General features: G+C 51.6%; 1 protein-coding gene across 2 annotated transcripts in view; it reads right to left on the minus strand.

The window, feature by feature from the left end:
* Positions 1-23,660, minus strand: part of LOC104043659 (rho GTPase-activating protein 39) — a 59,067-nt gene that overhangs the window by 7,469 nt on the left and 27,938 nt on the right. The window contains exons 3-5 of one of the 2 annotated variants that reach the window (XM_064465102.1): positions 13,155-14,463; positions 6,750-7,296; positions 5,336-5,425 (exon numbers count right to left, since the gene is read on the minus strand). In XM_064465102.1, coding sequence (XP_064321172.1) covers positions 5,336-5,425; positions 6,750-7,296; positions 13,155-14,463 — 1,946 coding nt within the window. Of the gene's footprint in view, positions 1-5,335; positions 5,426-5,867; positions 6,107-6,749; positions 7,297-13,154; positions 14,464-23,660 lie in introns of those variants that run through there. The other variant, XM_064465103.1, reaches the window with a different exon arrangement.

Here is a 23,660-nt window from a genome sequence, read left to right on the forward strand (position 1 = left end):
TTGATTCCCTGCCAGGCTCAAAGCTTGCAGCACAGTTCAAAATACTTGTGGCTTTTAAAATCTACATTCTGGTCAGATGCTGCATATTCCAGATCAGCCTTACACACACCCTACAGCTTAGGTAAGCTGGTCAGGAGCCTAGAGTTCCTCAAATCCTCTTGATGAGAAGGAGGACAAGCTCTTCCCAAGCGGGTCAACAATTCACAAAGGTGAGAGGTGTGCTTTCCCCCATCTCAGAGAGCAGCCAAACCACAGTCCTTGGCTCCCCATGACGAAACAAGCACCCCAGCACCCCCTGCCTCGATCAATCTGCTTGACTGTCACAGCTGGAGCAGAGCCTCTCTGTAATGCTGGAGCAATGCTGAAGGAGGTGCAGCAGCATTCCCCTCTCCCGCAGGCAAAAGGAAGGAAAGTCAGTTTTAAGAATTTCTCTCTTGGGAGTATCTGAAGCAAAATACTCCCTGTATGCAAAAATCCTGCTAATCCCAGGCATGATTTATATTGAAAATGCCTAAGGATTAAAGAAAACAAATCCAATGAGTTGCTTTGCAATGCTTCACTATTTCAGGTTACGGCTTCTGTTGTTAAAATGTGCAGACACACCCCAAAGCAAAGTGTCATCCATTTCACGAAGGACGGAATGAGAAAAAGACTGGACTGTGTCTCCGCATCACAACAATTATGTGGGAGGCAACACATTCAAAACTAATAATAGGAAATGTTTTTTCACGCTGTAATTAGACCATGAAACCCGTAATCACCCTAAGAGTTTAACAAGGTTTGCAAAGAAACTGGTTGACTTGAAGAGCCTGCATGGCTGATGCGTGGGCAGCATCTGGACACGTTTGCTTGAAGCCTGTTTTTTACTTTCCCAGAAAGCTCCTCAATCCTGGGAAAAACGTGAAACCTACACCCTGCACTCTCTGCAGAGAGGCATCCTGTTCCCAACAATGACCGCGCTGCAGCCTCTGACCCAGAGGGGACTGTCGGGGCTGTGCGTGGAGCTGACTGAGTTTCAAGCAAATAAACTGAAAGCTAAGCTTGCCCCGTGCGCAAGGGGCCGGACCTGTTACTGCACACGGACCTGAACTGCCAGACAAGCAGGAGAGCCCTGAGGAGTGGGGTGGCTGGTGCTCTGCTGCAGCGGGCACAGAACGAATGGCTCCTGCAGGGGCTCACACCTTAAAAGTGCAGCGTGCAGCCTCCCGGCTACACAGCAGAAGTCATCTGCCCCGACGCAAGTGCTGCTGGCTCCTGGGGCACGCTCAGAGTGAGATGGGTGAAGGAGATGTGGAGAGGCCAGGAGGCACGTGGTGAGCTGGAGAGGGAAACGCAAGGGAGAGCAGAATTTAGCTTTAGCCTCCACTTTTTCAAGGCAGTGACCTGACTCAACCATCTGGCTGCTTTTAGAGCCCTCAGCTAGAGACTGGCTCCCGGCATTTCGCTCCTCACGCACAGAGCTCTCCTTGACACATGGGCCAGGTACTCCCTCTGCTCCCCAGCTCGCACCCCTCGGTGCAGGGGCAGGCAGATGCGCCTGCATGGGCTGGAAAGGGCTAATACTGAAGGCAGTTCCACTTCCCTGAGCACATCATGAATCTGTGAAATCCAAGTTGATCTGTTATTTCCTGTGGTACAACAGTAGCCCCAGGAGCTCAGGAACAGAACACTACTAACAACCCACACAGTGAAAAACAGTTTGCAAAGGAAAATATTTTTTCATGTGCTGGCCTTGAAATGCACGTGAGGAGCTTCTTAAAGAACCTCTCCCTTTATAACAAGTTAAAAATTCAGGCAGGACACATGCAGGAACATACCTTCTGGAACAGAATTGAATGCTTTCCTGCCAAAAAAATGTCTTTAAAAATGCAGCAAACAATGTGGATTCAGAACCTGGCCAGGGGACACATATTTTAGCACAGCGGAAGCTGTTGTCTTGGTATTTCTCCAATCTACCGCAGCCTCTCACAGACCTCAGCCAGACATAGTCAGAGCAGGGTCTCTGACCTGGGCCCAGCTCACCGTGCTGTTCAGCACAGGGGTAGGTGCCTCCTGAACTGGGCTTTGCACTAGTACCACTCTCCTGGGTTTGATCTGCCCAGGCACCCCTGTTTTACGGCAGCGTTTTAGACCCTCTTCCCCACACCACTAGCGCATTTTTCTGCATCCCAGCAATGCCGCTCCATCACATTCCCTACATGGGAAATGCCGCGCTCCGCCACCCCAAACGGCCGCATGAGTCAGCAGCCTGCAGGAACATGAGGAACAGATACAGGGTGTCTGAAAAATGAGTATTCCCCTGCAAAAATCTCCTGGCTAACAGCAGGTGGGAGGCGCCCTGAGGCAGTGTTGCACCTGGACCATTAACCACCAACTGACAGACCTCCCTTCTTTGAATTTGTCCCATTTCTTCCTAAACCTGTTTATACGCCTAACCTGCACAACACCCTGCTTTGCCGACTCTTAATGACTGAACTTTGTGCTTCAGGACAGAGCGCTCTTAAGCCTGCTGCCCGACAACAAAACCAGGCAGTTTTCAATTCTTCTGCTATAACAAACAATGAGAAATTGTCTTCCTCACGCTTTCCCAGGTTGACTTGCAGTTTCTTTCAGCCCACTGACCTTCTCCCCTCTTCTCTCCTCCAGGTCCAGCTCCTGTGGAGGTTCTCCTGCTGCACTCATCAGCCCTGGAGGGACCACGGGCAGACGTGTGTAGCGAGCCCAGCATGACTACAGCCGAGTGATGGTTTGCTCTGTGACCCTTTTCTACAAGCTCCCGATCCTCTGATTTCCAACCACTTCCCAGTGCCACGTGTACATTTCTGGACATTCATATACAGGCTGCAAAATATCTTTCCCTCCCTGAAACAGCTACATAGGAGCCTGCTGCTGCACGTGCAGCTAGGGGTGCCTCCACCATGTACAATACTTCGCTTTTGTTGACACTATTTTCTCTGTTGCTTCATCGCTCAGTCACTCACCCTTGCGAGATCCCTCTGTGCCTCTAGTTTTTACAGTCCTGAGTAATTTTGTACCAACAGTGATCTGCAAGCTCATTATTTGCCTCCTTCTGTAGACCCAAAGCCCAGCTTACATTCCTGCAGGATCAGTAGAAAATCCTCCTCCTGAAAACACATTATTTATTTCCACCTGTTATTTTCTGCCTTTCAATGGGTTATTGATCCGTTAAAAGACCTTGCACCACCTTCCTATTTAATTTACTCACAGAGAATTACACTAGAAGATGAAGATTGCAGAGGTAAGGACGGGAAACTTCAAAATAATTTCTCTGGTAAATGCCAGATAATAAATGTTTACTCACCAAGTGTTTACTTGCAAGTCTCTGCACTGAAGGAAGTGTGTGTGTGAAAATCACTGCTTTAAGTCCATTTTTCACTGATAGACTTACATACGTGCCTATGTATCTGTTATTCAGTTCTGTTTGAAGACAGTACATTTGATTTCCTTATGGATTTCTCTGCTAAATTGCTGCTTCATCATCCATAAGATTCTAAGTATTTCAGAGCTACTAACGAACTTCACACCACACAACAGCCTTGCAACTTCAGGGAGCTGTGTCCTACCCACCCCTCACATATCCGGCAAACGGGACCAGTGGAGCAAATGTAGGTGTCCTGAGGAAAAGCCTGACCTTTCCAGCCAGCAGCAGATAGCACCTGGCACGTTCCTGCAGGGTCCGTGCTTACTTCAGGTGCAGCTCTGAGGTCAGACCCCAGAAAAAATCCTCAGCGTTACCAGTCACATGCAAAAAAGCTAGTTCAAGTGACCTGCCGGCCCTGCAGCCTCTTTGCTGCACCCCTCACCACCTCTGCAGAAGCCGGCAGGAGCCTGCGGACCAGCTCGTTTATTGTAAAGCTCCAGTTCACTGCCAGAGCAAGTCTCTGTGCGCCAGAAAGCAGAGAGGGCCCAGCAAAGGGAACAGCGTGTGACCTGTCACCAGAGCCGCAGCTGAGGCCACACAGGCACTTCTGGCTTTCAAGTGCTTCATTCTGGAAACTTTATAAAGCTATCCTGGCGTGCCTTTTCATAACATTTCATATATATATATATATAAATTTAAATTTAGGGGTTTTTTTAGATATGAAATACCTCTGCTTTCCTAAGCACCACCCCAGCACACACAACACAGACAAGCAATTGCACAGAAGAGTCTGCTCAGCCCACAGACAGAGCACGCCTTGTACAGAGCAATCTCCAGGGAGTTGTCCCATAAAGATATCAAAGTCCCTCTGAGCACAGGCAAAATGACTTTTTGAAGGCTCAGAATGGGCTGAACTCTCCTGGGCCTGAATAGAAAAGGAAAAAATATAATCTGTCTGTGTAATTTCAGGTCTCTACCCTGAATCCCACCAGAGACAGAGAAGCAATAGATGCTCCTGCTGCAGGGGCTGCAACCAAGAGGCATCCTCAGCCACTTCTCAGGCCTGCAGCTGCCTTGGGGGAGCAGCGACACAGGGGAGCCACCGCAGGAGAGCGCAGCTGTGGCGTCCACATTTCACATGCCTGCCTGCTGGGGTCAGGTAGGGCTCAGCAATGCGGGAAGCTGGACTCCAGCTTTCCCAAATTAAAAATACTGAGGCCACATGATATAAACTGCTGCCTGATATGATTTCACAGGGTTGGCTCAAGTTTCCTGAAAGCAATATAAAAAAAAAAAATTGAATGGAGTTTGTCTAGCAAGACTTTAGCCAGACAAAGTATTATCCTGCAGCCAGCAGCTAAAGCCTGAGGCTGGAGGAATATGTGAGCCCTTGTTCAATCAGCAGAGATGCTATTGCAAGCCCTGGACTGCAGAGTCCAGGAAGCATGGACAAGGGGAAGCCAGTGCTAGAGAGAAACAGGCAGTGCCTTTTGCCAGATATCAGTGTCCTTCCTGGAGGTTCTCAGCTGTGCTGGTTGGGTGGTGCTTTACAAAATCCATTACTACAGTTCAGACAGGTTCTTTTCAACCCACTGGCTCATACGGCTTTTAGCAATGGAATGTGCTATAGGAAACTGTGGGATACATAGACCAGTTGAACTACAGCCCCAGGTCTGCATCCAAATTAAAACCCCCTTTCTCACACAACTGTGAGTGAAAGGGGTCCCCCCCCGCTGCCACACTGCCACCTGTCCCGCGTGCTGCCCAGCTGCCACCCACAGCGCTGATCGGTGCTCTGGTCAAACCTCTCACACCACCTGCAGTAAAGTTTCCCAAATTAAGTCTATGCCCTTAAAGAAATGGTCTGATTCTCAGTGCAGCTCAGCATCCCTGCCTGCCTGAGGCCAGTGCAGTCCTCCCTCTCGGTTCCCTGCATGCTGTGCCTCCTTTTACCTTCATCCTCAGTGTTTTGTTTCCTCTTTTTCCTGGTTTTTGAGTTCTTCTTGTTTTTCAGATCCACAAGCTCCTTGATGTGCTGGGCAACTGAAAATTCAGAAGAGGCTCTGGGTTAATAATGTGGAATAATAAAATACCAAAGCCCTGAAACTGCCCTTAGACACGGTAGCAAGCCATGAGGAGGTCTGCTCAGGGAAAGGTCCTGTACCACAGCCAGCTCCAAATGCACCTGAGTGAGGGGCGCAGAACATCACTCAACTTCTTGAAACAGTCAAATAATTGAGAAGGGGCTCCAGGCAGCAAGCTTGTACCTAAATAAACCTACTGCCTAAATATCACCAGAAGGAACAACCCCCTCAAATAGCTCAGCTTACTTCTCCTTGCTGCCTGGACACTGGTGCTGGCAGGGTGATTTTTCACTCCTGGGCCAAGTGTAGCTGTAGGGAATGATTTTAGGGAGAAGTGACAAGGGTCTGGGATTCTCATGAAAACCCAAACCAGTGCTGCACATCCAGCAGTTCAGTGAAAGAACCCCACATTAAGGCTACAAGCATGAAACCACAAGGCAAAGTCTGGCATCGCACCACTGCTGTCCCCAGGACCCGCCTGCACTGCCCAGCTCACCAGCAGGGGCAGAGAGGTGCTGGGGCTGAACTTCTGCACCGGCCCTGGAGATCTGTGGGGGCTTTAACCTGCCTTTGAAGCCCCAAGTGGAAATAGCTGCTCTTGGTTTCTCGCCTGAGACTGGATAAGACACAGCGAGCACTGCTGAAATAGCGACAAATCAGCCAATAAATACTCTCCAGGCTGGCACTTGGGTTTTTTTCCCCACAGGATGCTATAGCGACCTAAAATCGGGTTAATAACTGAATATATGCTGGGCTGGTCCCCAAGGTTTCTGAAACAGATAAATCGCAACTATTCACAACAAAAGCCAGCGCCCTTCAGGATCCCTGACTATTTGCCAACCTAAGGCCTGTTCGTAATGTTTGCAATGGCTCCCTTAAAAAATTCTGGATTAACATTAATCTTTTTTTCTTTTTTTTTTTGCTTGCTTTAAGGAACTTTGAAGTAAATCATGTCTTCAGAGAACCCAAAGAAACTCTGCCCTTGGCGGGTCCAAGTCAGCTCTTTTCAGTACTGACCCTGCCACGCTGATCAGTGAGAATAGCACAGCCTAGGGCTGGCATTCCTTTGCCAGACACAAGTGAGAATTCCAGGCAGATGAGCTGGCTCATCCCACCAAGGAAGGATGAACTCACCCAGCACATGGTGCTCTTCCTGACAGAAACCACATCACTGGCTGGTGACTACCTGGGTTTTTTTTTTTAAAAACCAGACAACCCTGAATAAGCGGCACAACCCACCAGAATGCTGCTGGGGACAGAGTGGGTGAGTGTGAGGCACTTACTGTTTTCATCACTGTCAAGGTGGCGATAAATGTAACCTTCCAGGTAAGACTGAAACTTGGGTGATGGGGAGAAAAAGGCCAGGCTGATGGCCATCAGTTCCCAGCCCCATGCCAGACTTCGGTAGCACGTATTATCTGTTGTCTGCCGGATCAGTTGTATGTAGAGCTCATCCCGTAAACCTTGCATGCTCCAGCACTTGGTGACCGTGACCAACGCCACATGGTTCCGGTCCATGCGAGTCTGACGATCTCCCATGTAGCTCTGCACTAGTTTGAACATCTCACACGCCTCTTTTTTGATAGTGCGGTTGCTAGTGATGAGCATTGGCTTCTTGATAGAGCCGCCATTCCAGGACAGCATGTTGGAGATGGAGATCCTTCGGCGGAAGATGCCTTGAGTGTGCATGTTCAGGTTTTTAGAAGCCCAGTCTGCCATGCTGCTCTGAGAGATGGGCTTCCGTAGAGTATTGTAGGGGAAATTATATCCTATGCAGCTGCCAGGCTGGTCACTGCTTTCCTGCTTGGGGTCCAACTCTGTCGGCCCAGGCTGCAGTGGAAAACAGATGTGTTAAATGTGTTAGATGCTTAGATGACTCCTTACCCTGCTAGGAAAATTATCAACAGTGAGTTATGAAGCTACCAGCAAGTGCAAAAGTGGTGAATCTGTATAAAACATTATTTTGTGCAGAAACAGTGGCTGACATCTGTAGTTCTTGCAGAGCCTGGCTGCCACAGCTGCACACTGATGCTGTCCCCAGGGGAAGCGTTGGGACATGGAGTAACAGGGCTGATTGTCCATGTTGTCCCAGCACGCCGGAGGACAGCCCAAGCAGGAGCAGGGCTCGCTCCCAGAGTACAGGAGTACAGTTCTGTGGCACCAAGCACACACCAAGGAGCCAAGTTTCTTCCCATTCTTAACCTCTCAGTTCCTGTGGAGCCACAGGAGCCCAGGAGGTGGGTGGGGAACACCAGGAGGCGGCAGAGGCTAGAGAGCCACAGCACTATTAGCACTGTTTCCTTCTCGCATTTACCCTTTCTGGCACCTACAATCCCATACCTGGTTCCTGCCTTTACTACTTTTCCAACTTCTAGCAGGGAAAAAAAAATAAAAGACGCAACCAAATCAACATGGCTGGTGACCATCAGGAGCTGCTGAGCATTGGGCAGCCTGTGCCGGGACAGCTTCTGCACTGAGGCATTCAAAACGTGTCTCAATTCCACCATGACCTTCCTAATGGAAACACTGAACAGACACACAAACAGGACAGGAGAAGCTGAGAGGCACAGCAGAGCATGGCACAGCTCTTTTGATGGCAAGGCTATGACCCAGGTAGGATAAATCATGTTTGAGTCACTGAAGTGAAGGAGACCAGATATCTTTGTCAGTCAACTTCCACCACCAAGGAAGCTGGCTCTCACCATAACCTAAAGACCCAGCACGACCTCCACCCAAACAGGCCCTGGTCCTCAGTGTCTGCAGGGAAGAAAGAGGCTGCTTGCTACAGACCCAGCACTTCTGCGAGTACCACTGCACAGGGCTTGGGGACATTTCTAGGATGGGCTCCCTACCATGTTTTCCTATCCAAGACAGACATAACTTTCCCCAAATTCAATCAGAATTGTTCACAAGTACTGGGCTGTTTTTTCTTCTCAGAGAACTAGGTACAGCTGCTCCCCACCTGCAGTCTGCAGTGATCAAGCTCATTTGCTCCAGGGAAAAGTCCACTGATCACAGCTTTACAGAGATAAGCAGCAGAGACAAAGACCTTCCTTCCTCCCAGACTTTGTACGCAGTTTATACATGCAGCCCTTGTCCATCCTTCCTCCCCAGTGATCACTACGGATAACTACATAATTAGAGCTTTAGTAGTACTGATCCCATGAAAATTATTCCAGAATCCCAGGTTGGAAGAGAGCTCAGGGATCATCTAGTCCAACCTTTCTAGGAAGAGCCCAGTCTAGACAAGATGGCCCAGCACCCTGTCCAGATGACTCTTAAAGGTGTCCAACGTGGCCGAGTCAACCACTCTTCCAGCCTATCCAGATCTCCCTGCAGAGCAGCTCTCCCTTCTGGAGTGTCTACTTCCCCACTCAACTTGGTGTCATCTGCAAACTTCATCAGGTGACACTTGATGCCGTTGTCCAGATCACTTATAAAGATGTTGAATACCATTGGGCCCACTATCGATCCCTGGGGGACTCCACTAGTGACAGGTTGCCAGTTTGAGAAAGAGCTATTTACCACCACCCGTTGGGTGCAGCCTGTCACCCAGTTCCCCACCCACTGCACAGACCGCTTGTCTAGGCCGTAACGCATCAATTTCTCCAGGAGGAGACTGGGGGACCGTATCAATGGCCTTGGAGAAGTCCAGGTAGAGAATGTCCACTGCCCGCCCCATGTCAACCAGGCAAGTCACTTTGTCATAGAAGGCCACCAGGTTTGTCAAGCACGATCTGCCTTTAGTGAAGCCACGTTGGCTTTTCCCAATCACGTGCTTCATTTGACTTGTGATGGCCCCCAGGAGGATTCGTTCCATAACTTTCCCGGGGATTGAAGTAAGGCTGATGGGCCTATAGTGACCCGGATCCTCCCTCGAGCCCTTCTTCCAGTCCTCTGGGACATCCCCTGTTCCCCACGACTTCTCGAAGATCATGGAGAGTGGCCTTGCGATGACGTCAGCCAGCTCTCTCAACACCCTCGGTGGATGGCGTCAGGGCCCATAGATTTGTGGGGGTCAAGCTCCTGTAGTAATTCCTGTACTAACTCTTCCTTCACTGATGGTGGGTCGGTGTTTGGATCAATCGGCAATTTCATGCCCAAAGCCTGGGACCCGACAGTGCTGGTAAAGACCGAGGTGAAGAAGGTGTTGAGGACCTCTGCCTTTTCAGCATCGCTGGTGACAGACTCTCCTTTTCTGTTTAACAGTGGGCCTGTGTTTTCCTTCTTCTTCTGCTTATGGTTGACGTACCTGAAGAATCCTTTCTTGTTATTTTTGACATCTACAGCCAGTTTCAATTCGAGCTGGGCTTTTGCTTTTCTAACTGCATCTCTGCACCCTCTGGCAATGCCGCTGTAGGTCTTGGCGGATAATCCTCCACTTCTCCATCTCTGGTGTGCTGCCCTTTTGGATTTGAGTAGACCCAGGAGGTCATGGTTGAGCCAAGGGGGCCTCTTGCTCCGCTGACTTCCCTTTCCTTTGTAGGGGATAAATTGGCTTTGTGCTTCCAATAGAGAGTTCTTGAAGAACTGCCAGCACTCACTGGCTCCTTTGTCTTCCATGGAAGCCTCCCATGGAATCCCTCCCAACTGAGCCCTGAGTGCACTGAAGTTTGCTCTTCTAAAATCCAGAATCCTTGTCTTAGAGCTGACCTTCAGCACACTCAGCAGGATCCCGAACTCCACAACATTGTGGTCACTGCAGCCAAGGCTGTCACTAACCCAGATATTACAAAGCAGGCTTTCTCGGTTTGTGAACAGCAAGTCCAGCAGCGCCTCCTTCCTGGCTGGCACATCTAACATTTGTATCAGGAAACAGTCCTCTACGCACTCCAGGAACTTGGTGGATGGCATGCCAGCTGCCGTCTTGTTCTTCCAGCAGATGCCTGGGTAGTTGAAGTCACCCATCAGGACGAGGTTCTGTTGGCCAGAAGCTTGCTGTAGCGCCCCAAGTATCACTTCGTCGGCTTCATCATCGTGGTTAGGAGGTTGGTAGCAGATGCCCACTGTGAGGCCCTGCTTGGAGATGACCCCTCTGACTTTAACCCAGAGACATTTGATAGAGCAGCTGCAATCACCATAGTTGTATAATAACTACCTGTGAGAATAAGACACTTATTTTGCCCATCCAGAATATTCTGTTTTGGATGGAAGTAGCAGTCCGGGATACACATTGAACTCAAACACCCAACAAGTTGTTTTAGGAATCAGACTTTCTTGTTAGAATTGCAATTCCCACACACAGCAAATAAGAGCTAAACAGCCCACACTTCACTCTGCCTTCTCCAAGATCTCCAGCAAGTAGGAAAAAGCTGAACAAGATAATGTTGAGGTTTTTGGTTATTAAAGGAAGACAAAGAAACAGAAATCTTGTAAATTTTGTTTTTGCAGTAGAAAAAGTGAAATAAAATAGGCATTTTCCTTCTTTGCAGATCACCTTTAACTTGTGTGCCTCACTGTATTCTGGTCCTGGCCTACAGTCAACCCCAAAGTACACGTCAGTTCTTCAACGATTAGAGCAAGTCAGTGTTTTCTTCTTAGTAAGGAGGAACTGCTGAACTCACGACAGACTTGTGCAGTCCAGCTCTTCCGTATCTTACACCAAACATGTACCTACATGTGGATGACAGGATTAGCACACATCACACTCCACCTCTTGTTGCCAGCCTGGGGCACAATAATTTCTCCTGCTTTTCTACTTTGTTTCAGGGATTTTTATCCCTTGAATTATGCCTCTACCTCCTCACCCTCTGAATTCACTCAACACACTGCCTAAAAATCCCTGCCTGTGGTTCTTCTCTGCCATCCCCATCCTTGGTCTCCTTCAATCCACCTTCCATGCCCAGGGTTGGTTTTCCTCCTGCCACCCTAATTGCTCCTTCAGCATATCACTTCTGAGGATGCACCTCCTCATAGTCTCTAGAGGTTCAACAGGCTCTTGGTTCTCTCCTCTTCTCTAGAGTTTATCTCTCAAATCCTGTTACACTACTACTGAGCTATTACCTTTGTGCTGACAGAACACATCCACCTCTGCTCAGCCTGCCCTAGAGCTTCTGCCCACCCTCCTCGGATAACGCATTTCCTCATCTCCTGATTCTCCTCTCCGTCACACAGGCCCGGCATAGGACAGTGCTGGTGACTCAAGCCATACACTGCCATTTTCAGGCTAGGCAGCGATTTTTGCTGACATATTCTCTGCAACCTCCTCCCCTCCTTATTTGGACTCTTACATCTCAGAGTATTTCTGTAAATAGAGTATTTATTTATTGACTTGTTGCCTTTACTACAACATCCATCTCCTTACATCTTCCACTGTATTCTCCTTCACCATCGTCCTCCAGGAATAATTTATCTTTATTTTCAAGGCTATTCACGGCCTATCCTCAACCCACCATCTCTTGTGCATAATCAAGACATCAAGTCTCAGCTCACCCCATCAATGCAATGAGGTGCAACACATCCTAAAGACTGGACAGGTGTCTTCCAGCAAGTCTAGAGAGGCTGTGAAATTAAATTGCTGAACTATTAAATGTTACATATGGGTCGTGTAAACTCAAACTGGCCCTGTGCCTGAAAAATGGAAAACGTGGGAACATGACATCAGTTTTAAAAAGGGTTTCAGGTGACCACAAGGCACTATCAATGAGAAATTACAATAAAGAGGGGAACGCATACACCAAATCTGATACATCTGGGAGGTGTCAGTCTGGCTTTTAGAGAAAAGTTATACCTCACAGGTCTACTAGAGCAATCTGAGATGGTCAAGGAGCCTTGACAAGTTTCTTCATGAAAGGTCATGGACCAGTAAAGAGGAGAAAAGACAGAATGGAACGTCAAAATAAACAGCCACTTTTTAGGCTGGAGGATTGTTATCAGCTGTGCCTCGCAGAAGAGATGCAAGATGCAGGCTGTTCAGCAGGAGTGAAATAACTGGAAGAGAGAGCAAAGAGAAAAAGGACAAAACCTTCACAGGATATAAAATTACCTATGTAGAACCTAAATCTGAACTAAAACCATGAAGAAGGAGATTCCTTCAAATCCAAATACGAGAAAAGATGGCAAACTAAATTCTGAAGGAGTGCTGTGTTATAGGGAAAAACTACTCCAGTTGTGCAGGCACACTGATGTGATTTAAAATATCTATTTTCCAACAGGAAGATGCTAGAGTCACTGTCACCCATTTTCCGAATATTTCCATTCAATGCTCAGGAATGATCAGAAGGGAGAACAGAATATGAGGAACTATCAGAAAAAGGGAGAGAGAAAAAAAGAGCAAGAGAAAACGCTGCCATGTGGCCATTCAAATCCCAACGCCTGTGCCCGGTACCCCACCAGTTCTGGCCATCCCAGCACAGACAGGACACATGAGGGCAACGGCTACCAAAGAAGACATGAGCGCCAGTAAAATGATCCGGCAATAGATTTACCCAAGTAACACAGCAGAGCTACCTGCAGCGCTGGGGGCTTGCTGGACACGAGCCCCTCCACAATTCCCCCTCCTCTCATACCACTGGCCTGAAATGGGCTCTCCACCTGCAAAGCTGTGAAGCGTTGTGACCTGTTTGCTATTCTGCAGGCACAGACGTGTTCTGCCTGCGGCACATCCACTAAACCCACCCAGGAGCAGACCAGGTACTCAGCTCTGCACCACGACAGTGCAATTTAACCCAGTGTAGATGGGGACGTACCTGTGAGGAGCGGCATGTAGCACCTGACGAAGCCAAACTTGTCTGGCTGGTCACATTCTTTTCTAAAGAATCTATTTTCTCAAAAGTCCTCTTCTGCCTCACAGTGTCCTGTGGAGCAATCACATCGCTGGGAAGGCTGCCCCTGCTCTCCAGGCTCTGTCTATACAGGGACCTATTACTAGCCGAGACATCATCCCCTGAGCCCCGGCTGATGCATTTTTTCAAGTGGTCGGACCGAAATCTGACTTTGCTGCTCTCTGCCTGGATGCCACTCTCGAGACTTTCAGCATCGAGGCTGGCTTTGCTTCCCCTGCAAGCTGCTGACCTGCCCACCACAGCACGCATCTCGGCAATCAGCTTATCATTCAAAGCCGTAAGCTCGCTGCTGCTGCCCACAGAGCCAGGTCTTCCTTGACCTGTCCCTTGCCTCCTTCCTTTCCTTTTTCTCAAGCTTGGAGAAGGGCCTGTTGAATAACCGGAATCCTGATGGCTTATACCAGTTGGGTATTCTTGAGTTTGCAGGCTGTTCTGCCGACTGTGGTGGGCTTCCATGTTCTTGAGGACATTGGCTTCCAAGATCCTCCAAGACTGCTTGAAGCTGTCCTTTGAAGTAAGCTGACCAGGAAGTTTAGTAGAGGCATCAGCTGTTGCAGCAGAAGAGTGGGAGAGTTTGGAAGACTGGTCAACGTTGACCATGTGTTTTATATATTCTCTGCCAGCTGGGCTGTATTCAGTGGAGGAAGGATTTCTTGCATACTTCTTCGTAGCTTGCTGCTGTTGCATACCTGGATGCTGTAATAATTTGGTTGGTTGGGGCTGCTTTTTTAAGCTATTGCTTGGCGACCTTGTTGGAGACACCCCACTCATACTGATGCTTTCAGTGTCCATGTCTACTGGTGGCTCATCATAAATTGGAGACTCTAAAGATGGCTCATCGTATATAGGTGCAGGGGAGGCGTACTTGGGGGATGCAGGGTGGGGGGTTCCTGTCTGGTTCCCTGAAGGTGTTTGAGAAGTTGGACCATTCATCAGCACTAGGCAAAACCCACCATTCTCCGTCTTTTTGATCTGCATAGACTGCTTTGTTTCTCCTGTAGGCGCTTGCTTTGTGGCTCCAGGGCTCTGGGACATGGACTGAGGCTGAGCATAAACGGCTGGTTTTGGAAGAGATTTTTCACTGTTGGCCTCTGGAGCACTCTGCAGCTGAAGTGAACTGTGTGAAGAGCTCTGTATCTGCCTCAAGCTGTTCACTTTGACCAACATGGCTGCTTTAGTGCCTGGCAGAGGCTGCCAGTGGGTAGGAGTCTCCCTAAAGGAAGAAAGATACAAATACAGGGAATTATTTAAGAATTATATTAACAGAAGCATCCTCTACTACCCAAATACCAGACTGTTAGTCTCAAAGTGCCTGGAGATTCTCCAACTAGTTATATCAGCTCCTCTTTTTTTTTCCCTGGAGATCCCTTCCCAAAACAGAAACACACCGTTTTTACACACGATAATTTTCTGAGTCATGAACAGCAGAATGAGATGAAACAAGTTCATCACACTATAACCTGTCTGGTATCAGCAGCACTGAGATAGGAAACAACCTACACTTCCCAAGGCTCGTTAGCTAGCACAGCACCCAGAATGACCAGTAAGCTATTCTGGACCACTCAGGCAGTGAGTTGGAAAATAATCCCAAGTGCCTGCCTCTGGATTGTTAAACTATGACGGCAGTCATTCCAGACCAGGTTATTTTTTTGATCTAAGTTTCCAAATGCATGTCTATTTTGCAGAAGAACCTATGAGGTGCATGGGAGGTGTACAGGGGCAGATGTCCATGGCTCACAGGATGTGTGTTACACTCCCACACAAGCCACCAAGCCTCTGTGTAGAGCATCCTCCCAGTCCAGTCCAGATGCCCACAGATCTGGTTACCTTGGCTAAACCTACTGGTTCTGCTCAGCTCTCATGGCTGTGAAATCCTCCTCTGCTGGGAGTAGTCAGAGGAAGAAGCTCTGACCGGTGGCGGTACTCAGGATCCACCACAACCCCACATGTCCACTGCAACATCCCAGCCCCAAAGGTGCATTCTGCAGTGTAATCACAACCTGCTGTCAGGATGTGGCTATAGCTGGTCTGTACCTGCGAGCTTTGAGGAAAGGGGAATGGAAAGGCTGTTAAACCAGCCTGAGCTTCCAGGTCTTCAAGGGCACTGCTGTCCCCAGGAAGGTGCCCTTGAACCTGGCTCCATTTTGTGCCTCCCCCCCTTCCATGTATCTGCTACCAGCTGTCATTGGGTAAGACCTGGGGGTGCACTGCACATGCCCTGTCTGCAATAGATGTTCCTGTAACACCTTCACAGTCATTTCACTCTATTCGAACGTTAACACGTGCTCCCCATCCCGCACTGCTGACCTGTCCTGTGCGGCCCCAGTGTTGGCAGACAGACCCACCTCCACCATATGCCCAGAGCAGCCTCTCAGTGATGCTGTCCCCTGCTTGTGCCTCCCCCACCAAGCCCCAAGATACCTGGACATCCCAACCCTCTTCCATTCTGCTCTGTTCTCCAGAGACCTTTCACCTGCCGGGTCCCAGCACGCTCCTTCAGCACAGCTTCCCTGGGGGTGCTCTGCCTGTTGTCCCTCCCACGGCTCTCTCACCGGCAGAGTGCATCTGCGCGCACTCTGCTCTGCCCACTCCCCAGCTGGGCACGTCTGTCCCACAGCAACAGCCCCACATCGCTGTGGGTGCCCTATTTCACCTGCTCCCCCTCGGTTACCTGCCTCGCACCCTCTGCCCCACACCCAATATCCCACATCCATTCCCACTTACTCCCCTCCTAAGGGGATAGCATGCCAGTTCCCCATCCACTGCTTACCACATTTTTGGCAAAACATGCTCTCTGACGGCACTGTGTCACTGCGAATCCTACCTCGGTATGGCGGCACTGGGAGAAGCACGGGTGAGGCCGGTGCTGTGGGTGCAGCAACTGGCTCCCACCCAGAGTCCAAAGGCCTCCACCACCCTCCAGCTGCCCTGTGCTGCACGACTGCCTTGGCAGGGCCTGGCTCCTTTCCCATGACAGACGTGTGTCTCTGCCTCATGCAACTACCCAGACCAGAAAGGGGTTGAGAAAGGGCTGCCATCCTCTGCTTCCTATCCTGGGGTCCCCCTTGCTCCAGGGACTTTCCCCAGCATCTCCCGCTAAGGCACAAAGGGTTTTATTTTATGGGGGCTCCCGACACTACTTTAAGATGTTGATGCCAGGACCACAAGGAAGGACAGCCAGCTCCACGCACAACAGAACCCCCTGCTCAGCCAAAGCTCGGCAAACCCACCTCGGTCAGGCACAGCGTGACCAGACTCACCCCCCGTGCAGGCTCGGTGTGCGCCGGTACTGCCCAGCATCGGCAGGCCCAGCGGCGCCTGCTGCTCCGGCATTCACCAAACCCCTGCTGATCTGGAGTGGCAGGAACTCAGCCCGAAGCTCTGCCGCCTCCTCGCCTAGCTCTGGGCTGCAGTGAGGAGCCTTTCCCTACCTGCACAGCAGGCAGTGGCACCACCTCCTACCCAATCAGTCGGATCAGCGCCTGTCCTGTTTTGCACCCACGTGCAGTGCTGGGCACGTTCCAATCTGTCCCTGCTCAGGTATGAGGCTGGGCGTCCGAGCAGTGCCACTAGCCTGGCCTCCAGAGACATGCTTCCACCCCAGCATGGTGATTTTCGCGGTCCTGAGGGACCCCAGCTGGTGACAACCTCCCCACCCTGCATCCATGAAAAAGAGCAAAGCCCCGATTTGGGCCCTCAGATGAGCAATAAGGGTTTTGACCTGGAAAAGAAAAGGGGGTGCTGTGCTTGTGGCCTCCCCCAGAGGACAAGCTGCCTACCTCCGACCCGGTGCCAGCCAGAGGGTGATGGGTGCCTCAAACTGCAACCACTCCTTGCTGCCCTGAGTCACTTCACCAGGGCAGGAGGAAGGTGTCCCACACCTCAGCCCTGCCCAGGATGGGAGGATGGGGTGGGGCCTCGGCATCAGCTCGGCCACGTGGGTGGGATGCGGCAGGGAGCGGCAGGAGCTCCACACTGGCTCTCCCTGCTCCATGGACCCTCTGAGACCAGCCGGCAGGAAGGGTTAGACAGACGGCCACAGCAAGGCATTGAGGCAAGGGGTTCTGCTGCGAGCAGCTGGAGGAGACACGGGAGCTGTGCTATTCCAGTATCACTGAGGGCAGAGGGAGCCAAGCTCCAGCCTGACCACAGCCACCACGTTCCCCCTGATCAGGAGGTTTGTAAGTCAATGTGATGGAGAAGTGAAACCCCTGAACACGTGCCGCATCCCGCTTTGCCTGTCAGTCCCATCCTGGACACAACGTGCCATCTCCATCCTCCCCAGGTGCCGAAGATCAGAGGAAAGAGGCACCACCGCAGAAAAGACAAGGCTTTTTTGAAAGGACCATTTTCACAGCCATGATCGATCTCTTTGGGGCCACAGCTGAATACAGCTTCCCTCAACCCCATCCCCAGGCTGCTGAAAAGACCGAGCAGAGGAGAACAGGACTTCCTGACTTCACAGCATGGAAGAAGGTTCATCCTCGTCCTGAGCAGTGAAAGCCCTGCAGAAAGTAAAGCCAGTGGTGGAGAAACATCCCAACGCAGCCTATTGGCCATGCTCTTCAGTCACCAGCAGGAGAGATACTGCCAAGTCCCGTGAGACAATTCCTTCGAGGAATGCTTTCAAGTAGCTCCAGTATAAACATTGCAGCCCAGCACTGGCTTTCCCAGCCTGCACCCGGCCCCAGAAGGCCCAGCAGATCCGGCAGCTCTTCCCAGGCTCCAGAGCTCCATTGTTTGCTCTTCCCTCCCAAAAGCCTAGAAGAAAGGTCCCGCATCTCAAATCTGCCCTTTCCAGCAGTCATTTTCCTGGTGCTTTGACAGAGGCGAATGAACAGTGATACTTCTATTTCAGCAGCACTGCTGCTGCCGCCTCCAGTGCCCATGCCAGAGGCAGGGATGGAGAACCCATGGAGGTGACCCACCCAAACCCAGGTCTGCACGGCCCCGAGGAAAGCTATGCAGACACATGCAAAACATGTTGTGTTTGTGCACTCTGCACCAAGGCCAGCAGCATAAGAAGGAAAGAAGCCTGTATTAGGAATCCTGATGGTGCTTCTTGCCCAGTTATGAAGAACTTGATATTGGCATTACTGACCCTGGGCCTCCAGAGATGTAAACCTGTGATGGGGCAAACCAGACTCGGAAGAGGCAGAGGTACCCTCACAGCCACCTCTGCAGGCTTCAAATCACACATCCCCTCTAACTCCCCTTCCAGCACGCCTTGCCGGCATGGTAAGACCAAGCCCCTTCTCCCTCGCAGCCCAGGATGCTGAGCCATGGGGAAGGTGGGTGAGGACGGGATGGATGGGCAGCAAATCCTGCTGCCCAAGCAGAAGAGACCCACATCTCTCCTGTCCTGGGGGGCAGGATGCTCCTAGGGATGGTGTATTCCTACGTGCAGGACTTTGACATGCATTGTTATCACAAAGGGAACCTCAGAAACCCCACTCTGAAACAAGTCCCTGACCCTGGGAGAACCACGGGAAGAGGAGGGAAAGGGGCAGTCCACATGGACAGCAGAGCCCACTCGCAGCCCTGACCAGTGGCAGGCCCAAATGCCAAAAACAGGCGCAATGGCTGGGCTCCCAGCAAGACTGTCCTCTTCAGGGCTCAGCCCTCCGCTGTGCCCAGCCCTTTCTCCCCACCCCCCCGCCCCGAGGTCTGAGGAGCTCTGGCAAACCCTAGCATGGCTGTAGTGGCTCATAAGACACTTCTAAAATGCTACTGGTTGCTTTCAGCCCCAGGCTGGTCTCACAGTCCCAAAGGGAACATGTCCATCCTTTGCAGAGCTTTCCAGCATGCAAAAGGATCATTTGGGCCCCATCCCCACTAGAAAGAGTCTGTCTTCCTTCCTACTAGGATCCCAAGTGCTCAGGAGGGGTCTGGAGCTATAAGGCAAGCACTGCCCGCTGTCCTTGCTCTGGTGAGGGAGGAGCAGAGCCAGCACTGGGCTGGGCAGCCCTGGGAAGTGCAGCCGAAAACCGACATGGGGGCAAGAGCACTGTACGTGCAGAAGAGCTTCCCCAGGAGGCTCCGGAGATCACAGCAGATACTCCCTCTCAGCAAGCAGCTGCAGTTTCCTGGGGGGGGGCGGGCGGCCCGACATCCCTGTGCTGCCCACAGAAGATAAGGGCCAGTGTCTTGGGAAGGCTGCTCTGAGTTTATGCACTTCAGAGAACGGGAAGAGCAGCCATGAGCGGTGGGGCAGTGAGGGAGAGGGTGGGATTGGCATGTAGACGGAGGGAACGGGCAGCAAGGAGCAGCAGTGGAGCACCCGCCTGTCCAGGGAGCGTCTCTGCTCTGCTTGAGGCTGTTGAGTGCAGCGTGCAGAGGGTTTGGCAGCACTGAGATGTGGCAGTGGGCACAGCAGATTTAGCAGCACTGACAGAAGGCAAAAAAGAGGAAGGGTGGGAAAAATCAGTCTGCTAAAAAGAAAAAAAAACCTCAACCACAAAGTATTAAAAGTATTACTGAAAAAAGGATGAAATCCCTTCCCCCAGCTCTCTGTGGCATGTGCTTGCTGGAGGCCCCTCTTGGGGACCACACTGGTCTCTCTGGCTTCTCCATCTATCATGGGATGACAAAGGGAAGAAAAACAAATCTTTTGTGCTGCTGTTAGAGATAAAAGCAAAACCATCTTGGGTGCAGGTACCTATAAAGATATCAGTGCTACCAACAGCACTCAACGCATTCACTCTCTGTTTATACCACTGTATCCCTGCTGAGGGAAGGAAGAGGACATGCTTATGTTTGTCTTTGGCAACAACACAGACAACAGAGCTGACAGGCTTAGTGTGCTTTTGCTGTTACTAGACCAGACACCCCAGCAAGGGCATTAGATCCTACCCGGGAACGGTTCCTTTGGGCTCAAGCTCACTGCTCACCATTTTACGAGCTAGCAAAAGGCAAGAAATCTCTCCTCAGGTGTCAGACTCAGGCAGGGAAATTGTTCTCTGCACTATAACCAGATATGCAACCCCTGCTCACAAACAGGAGCGATGAAACACCATGGATGTGCAAGGAAATAGGGCTCAGTCTCTTGCTTCCAATAAAGCAGCTCCACAGGCAAATGCTGTCGGCTTACTGGTGTGAGGATCTGGAATAGCCTAGCACATCCAAGCAGCCTGGTAGCTCCCAAGCAAGTGGCCACTCCCACCCTTCCCAGAGCTTGCCCTTCAACAGAGTTTGTTGTAGGCTTTAAGTGTCCCAAGGCTGATGCAAAAACTTGGGCTCGGCTTCACAGAATCACAGAATGGCAGGGCTTGGCAGGGACCTCTGCAGATCATCTTCTACAAGCCCCCTGCTTGAGCAGGCACCCCCAGAGCAGGGGCACAGGGCTGCGTCCAGGCGGGGGGTGAATGTCTCCAGGGAAGGGACCCCACAGCCTCTCTGGGCAGCCTGTGCCCCTGCTCTGGCACCCGCGCAGGGAAGGGGTTTGTCCTCATGTTCAGGGGGAACTTCCCGTGTTCCAGCTTGTGCCCGTGGCCCCTTGGCCTGGCGTTGGGCACCACTGAAAAGAGCCCGGCCCCATCCTCCTGACACCCGGCCTTTAGATATTTATAAGCATTGATGAGATCCCCCCTCAGCCTTCTCTTCTCCAGGCTGAACAAACCCAGGACTCTCAGCCTTTCCTCACAAGGGAGATGCTCCAGTCCCCTGATCGTCTTGGTAGCTCTTTGCTGGACTTGCTCGAGCAGTTCCCTGTCCTTCTTGAACTGGGGGGCCCAAAACTGGACGCAGCACCCCAGATGTGGCCTCGCTGGGGCGGAGCAGAGGGGGAGGATAACCTCCCTTGCCGTGCTGGCCACACTCCTTTCCATGCAGACCAGGATATTGTTGGCTGTCTCAGCCACAAGGGCACGGTGCTGGCTCATGCTGAGGTTGCTGCCCACCAGCACTCCCAGGTCCTTCCAAACAGAGCCGCTTTCCAGCAGGTCAGCCCCCAGCCTGTACTGGTGCGGGGGGTTGTTCCTCCCCAGGGGCAGGACCTTGCACTCGCTCTTGTTGAATTTCATGAGGTTCCCCTGGGCCCAGCTCTCCAGCCTGACCAGGTCTCATTGAAAGGCAGCACAGCCTTCCAGCATATCAGCCACTCCTCCCAGTTTCGTCGAGGGTACGCTCTGCCCCTCGTCCATGTCATTGATGAATATGTTGAACAGGATGGGACCCAGCACAGACCCCTGGGGAACACCACTAGTGACAGGCCTCCAGCCAGACTCTGCTCCATTGATCACGACCCTCTGAGCTCTGCCTTTCAGCCAGTTCTCTGTCCATCTCACTGTCCTCTCATCCAGCCCACACTTCCTTAGCTTGTCTGTGAGGATATTATGGAAGACAGTGTCAAAAGCCTTGCTGAAGGCAAGGTAAACAACATCCACTGCTCTCCCTTCATCCACTCAGCCAGTCACACCCTCATAGAAGGCTATCAGGTTGGTCAAGCATGATCTTCCCTTGGTGAATCAATGTTGACTACTTCTGATAACCTTCTTGTCCTCTACTTGCCTGGAGATGACCTCCAGGATGAACTGCTCCATCACCTTTCTGGGGATGGAGGTGAGGCTGACTGGCATGTAGTTTCCCAGGTCCTCCTTCTTGCCCTTTTTGAAGATTGGAGTGACATTTGCTTTCCTCCAGTCGATGGGTACCTCTCCTGTCCTCCACAACCTCTCAGAGATGATGGAGGGTGGCTTTGTGACAGCATCTGCCAGCTCCCTCAGCACTTGTGGGTGCATCCCATCGGGGCCCATGGATTTGCCATGATCCAGTTTGCATAGGTGATCTCTGAACCAATCCTCCTCAACCAAGGGGAAGTCCTCCTTTCTCCAGATTTTCTCTCTGACTTCAGGGGGCTGAGATGCCTGAGGGCAGCCTTAGCAGTAAATGCTGAAGCAAAGGCGGCATTCAGTAACTCCACCTTCTCTGCACCCTGCGCCATCAGGACACCCACCTCCTTCAGCAGTGGGCCCACTGTATCCCCAGTCTTCTTTTACTGCTGATGTATTTGAAGAAGCCCTTCTTGTTATCTTTTACATCCCTCGCCAGATCTCCTTCCAAGTGGGCCTTAGCCTTCCTCATCGCATCTCTGCACACCCTGACAATGTTCCTGTGTACCTCCCAAGTGGCCAGTCCCTTTTTCCACATACTGTGAACCTCCCTCTTCCATTTTCTAGAAGCTCTTTGCTCACCCATGCAGGTCTCATGACTCCTCTGCCTGACTTCTTCCTTGTAGGGATGCACCGAGCTTGAGCTTGGAGGAAGCAGTACTTGAATATTGACCAGCTCTCTTGGACCCTCCTACCTTAGAGCCCTAGCCCATGGGATTCCTCCGTGCAGGTCTTTGAAGAGGCCAAAGTTAGCTCTCCTGAAGTCTAGGGTTGTAATCCAACTTGCCACCCTGCTTTTACCATGCAGGATCCTAAACTCCACCATCTCATGGTCACTGAAGCCAAGGCTACCCCCAGCCCTCACACCCTCAACTAGACCTAGGACCTGGACAGGCTGGATTGTTGGGCCAGAGCCAACAGTATGAGATTCAACAAGGCCAAGTGCCGGGTCCTACACTTGGGTCACACCAACCCCAGGCCTGGGGCAGAGGGGCTGGGAAGTGCCCGGCGGAGAAGGCCCTGGGGGTGCTGGCTGACAGCCGGCTGGGCATGAGCCAGCAGTGCCCGGGTGGCCAAGGAGGCCACCAGCCCCCGGGCTTGTGTCAGCACTGGGGTGGCCAGCAGGGGCCGGGCAGGGATGGGGCCCCTGTGCTCGGCCCTGGGGAGGCCCCACCTCGAATGCTGGGCTCAGGTTTGGGCCCCTCGGGACAAGAAGGGCCTGGAGGGGCTGGAGCGTGTCCAGAGAAGGGCAGCGGGGCTGGGGCAGGGTCTGGAGCACAAGTGTGCTGGGGGGCGGCTGGGGGAGCTGGGGGGGTTTAGCCTGGAGAAGGGGGGGCTGAGGGGAGCCCTTCTCGCTCTCTGCAGCTCCCTGAAAGGAGGCTGTAGCGAGGTGGGGGTTGGTTCCTTCTCCCTAGTGACAAGCGATAGGACGAGAGGAAATGGCCTCAAGCTGCGCCAGGGGAGGTTTAGGTTGGACATTAGGAAAAACTTCTTCACCGAAAGGGCTGTCAGGCCCTGGCACAGGCTGCCCAGGGAGGTGGTGGAGTCTCCATCCCTGGAGGTGTTTAAAAGACGGGTAACATGGTGCCTGAGGGTATGGTTTCGTGGTGGACTTGGCAGTGATAGGTTAGCGGTTGGACTCGATGATCTTAAGGGTCTTTTCCAATCTTAACGATTCTATGATTCTACGACCTTCTTTGTGGATGGAGCAAGGGAGGATCGCTTCCCACTCCCCTTCCTTGCAGGAGAACCAGCAGTGTCATCCAAGATGCTGCCTGGCAAGGAAAGGTAAAGCAAACCC

This window comes from Phalacrocorax carbo, chromosome 14, assembly GCF_963921805.1.
Source record: "Phalacrocorax carbo chromosome 14, bPhaCar2.1, whole genome shotgun sequence".
In the NCBI taxonomy this organism is placed as follows: Eukaryota; Metazoa; Chordata; class Aves; order Suliformes; family Phalacrocoracidae; genus Phalacrocorax; species Phalacrocorax carbo.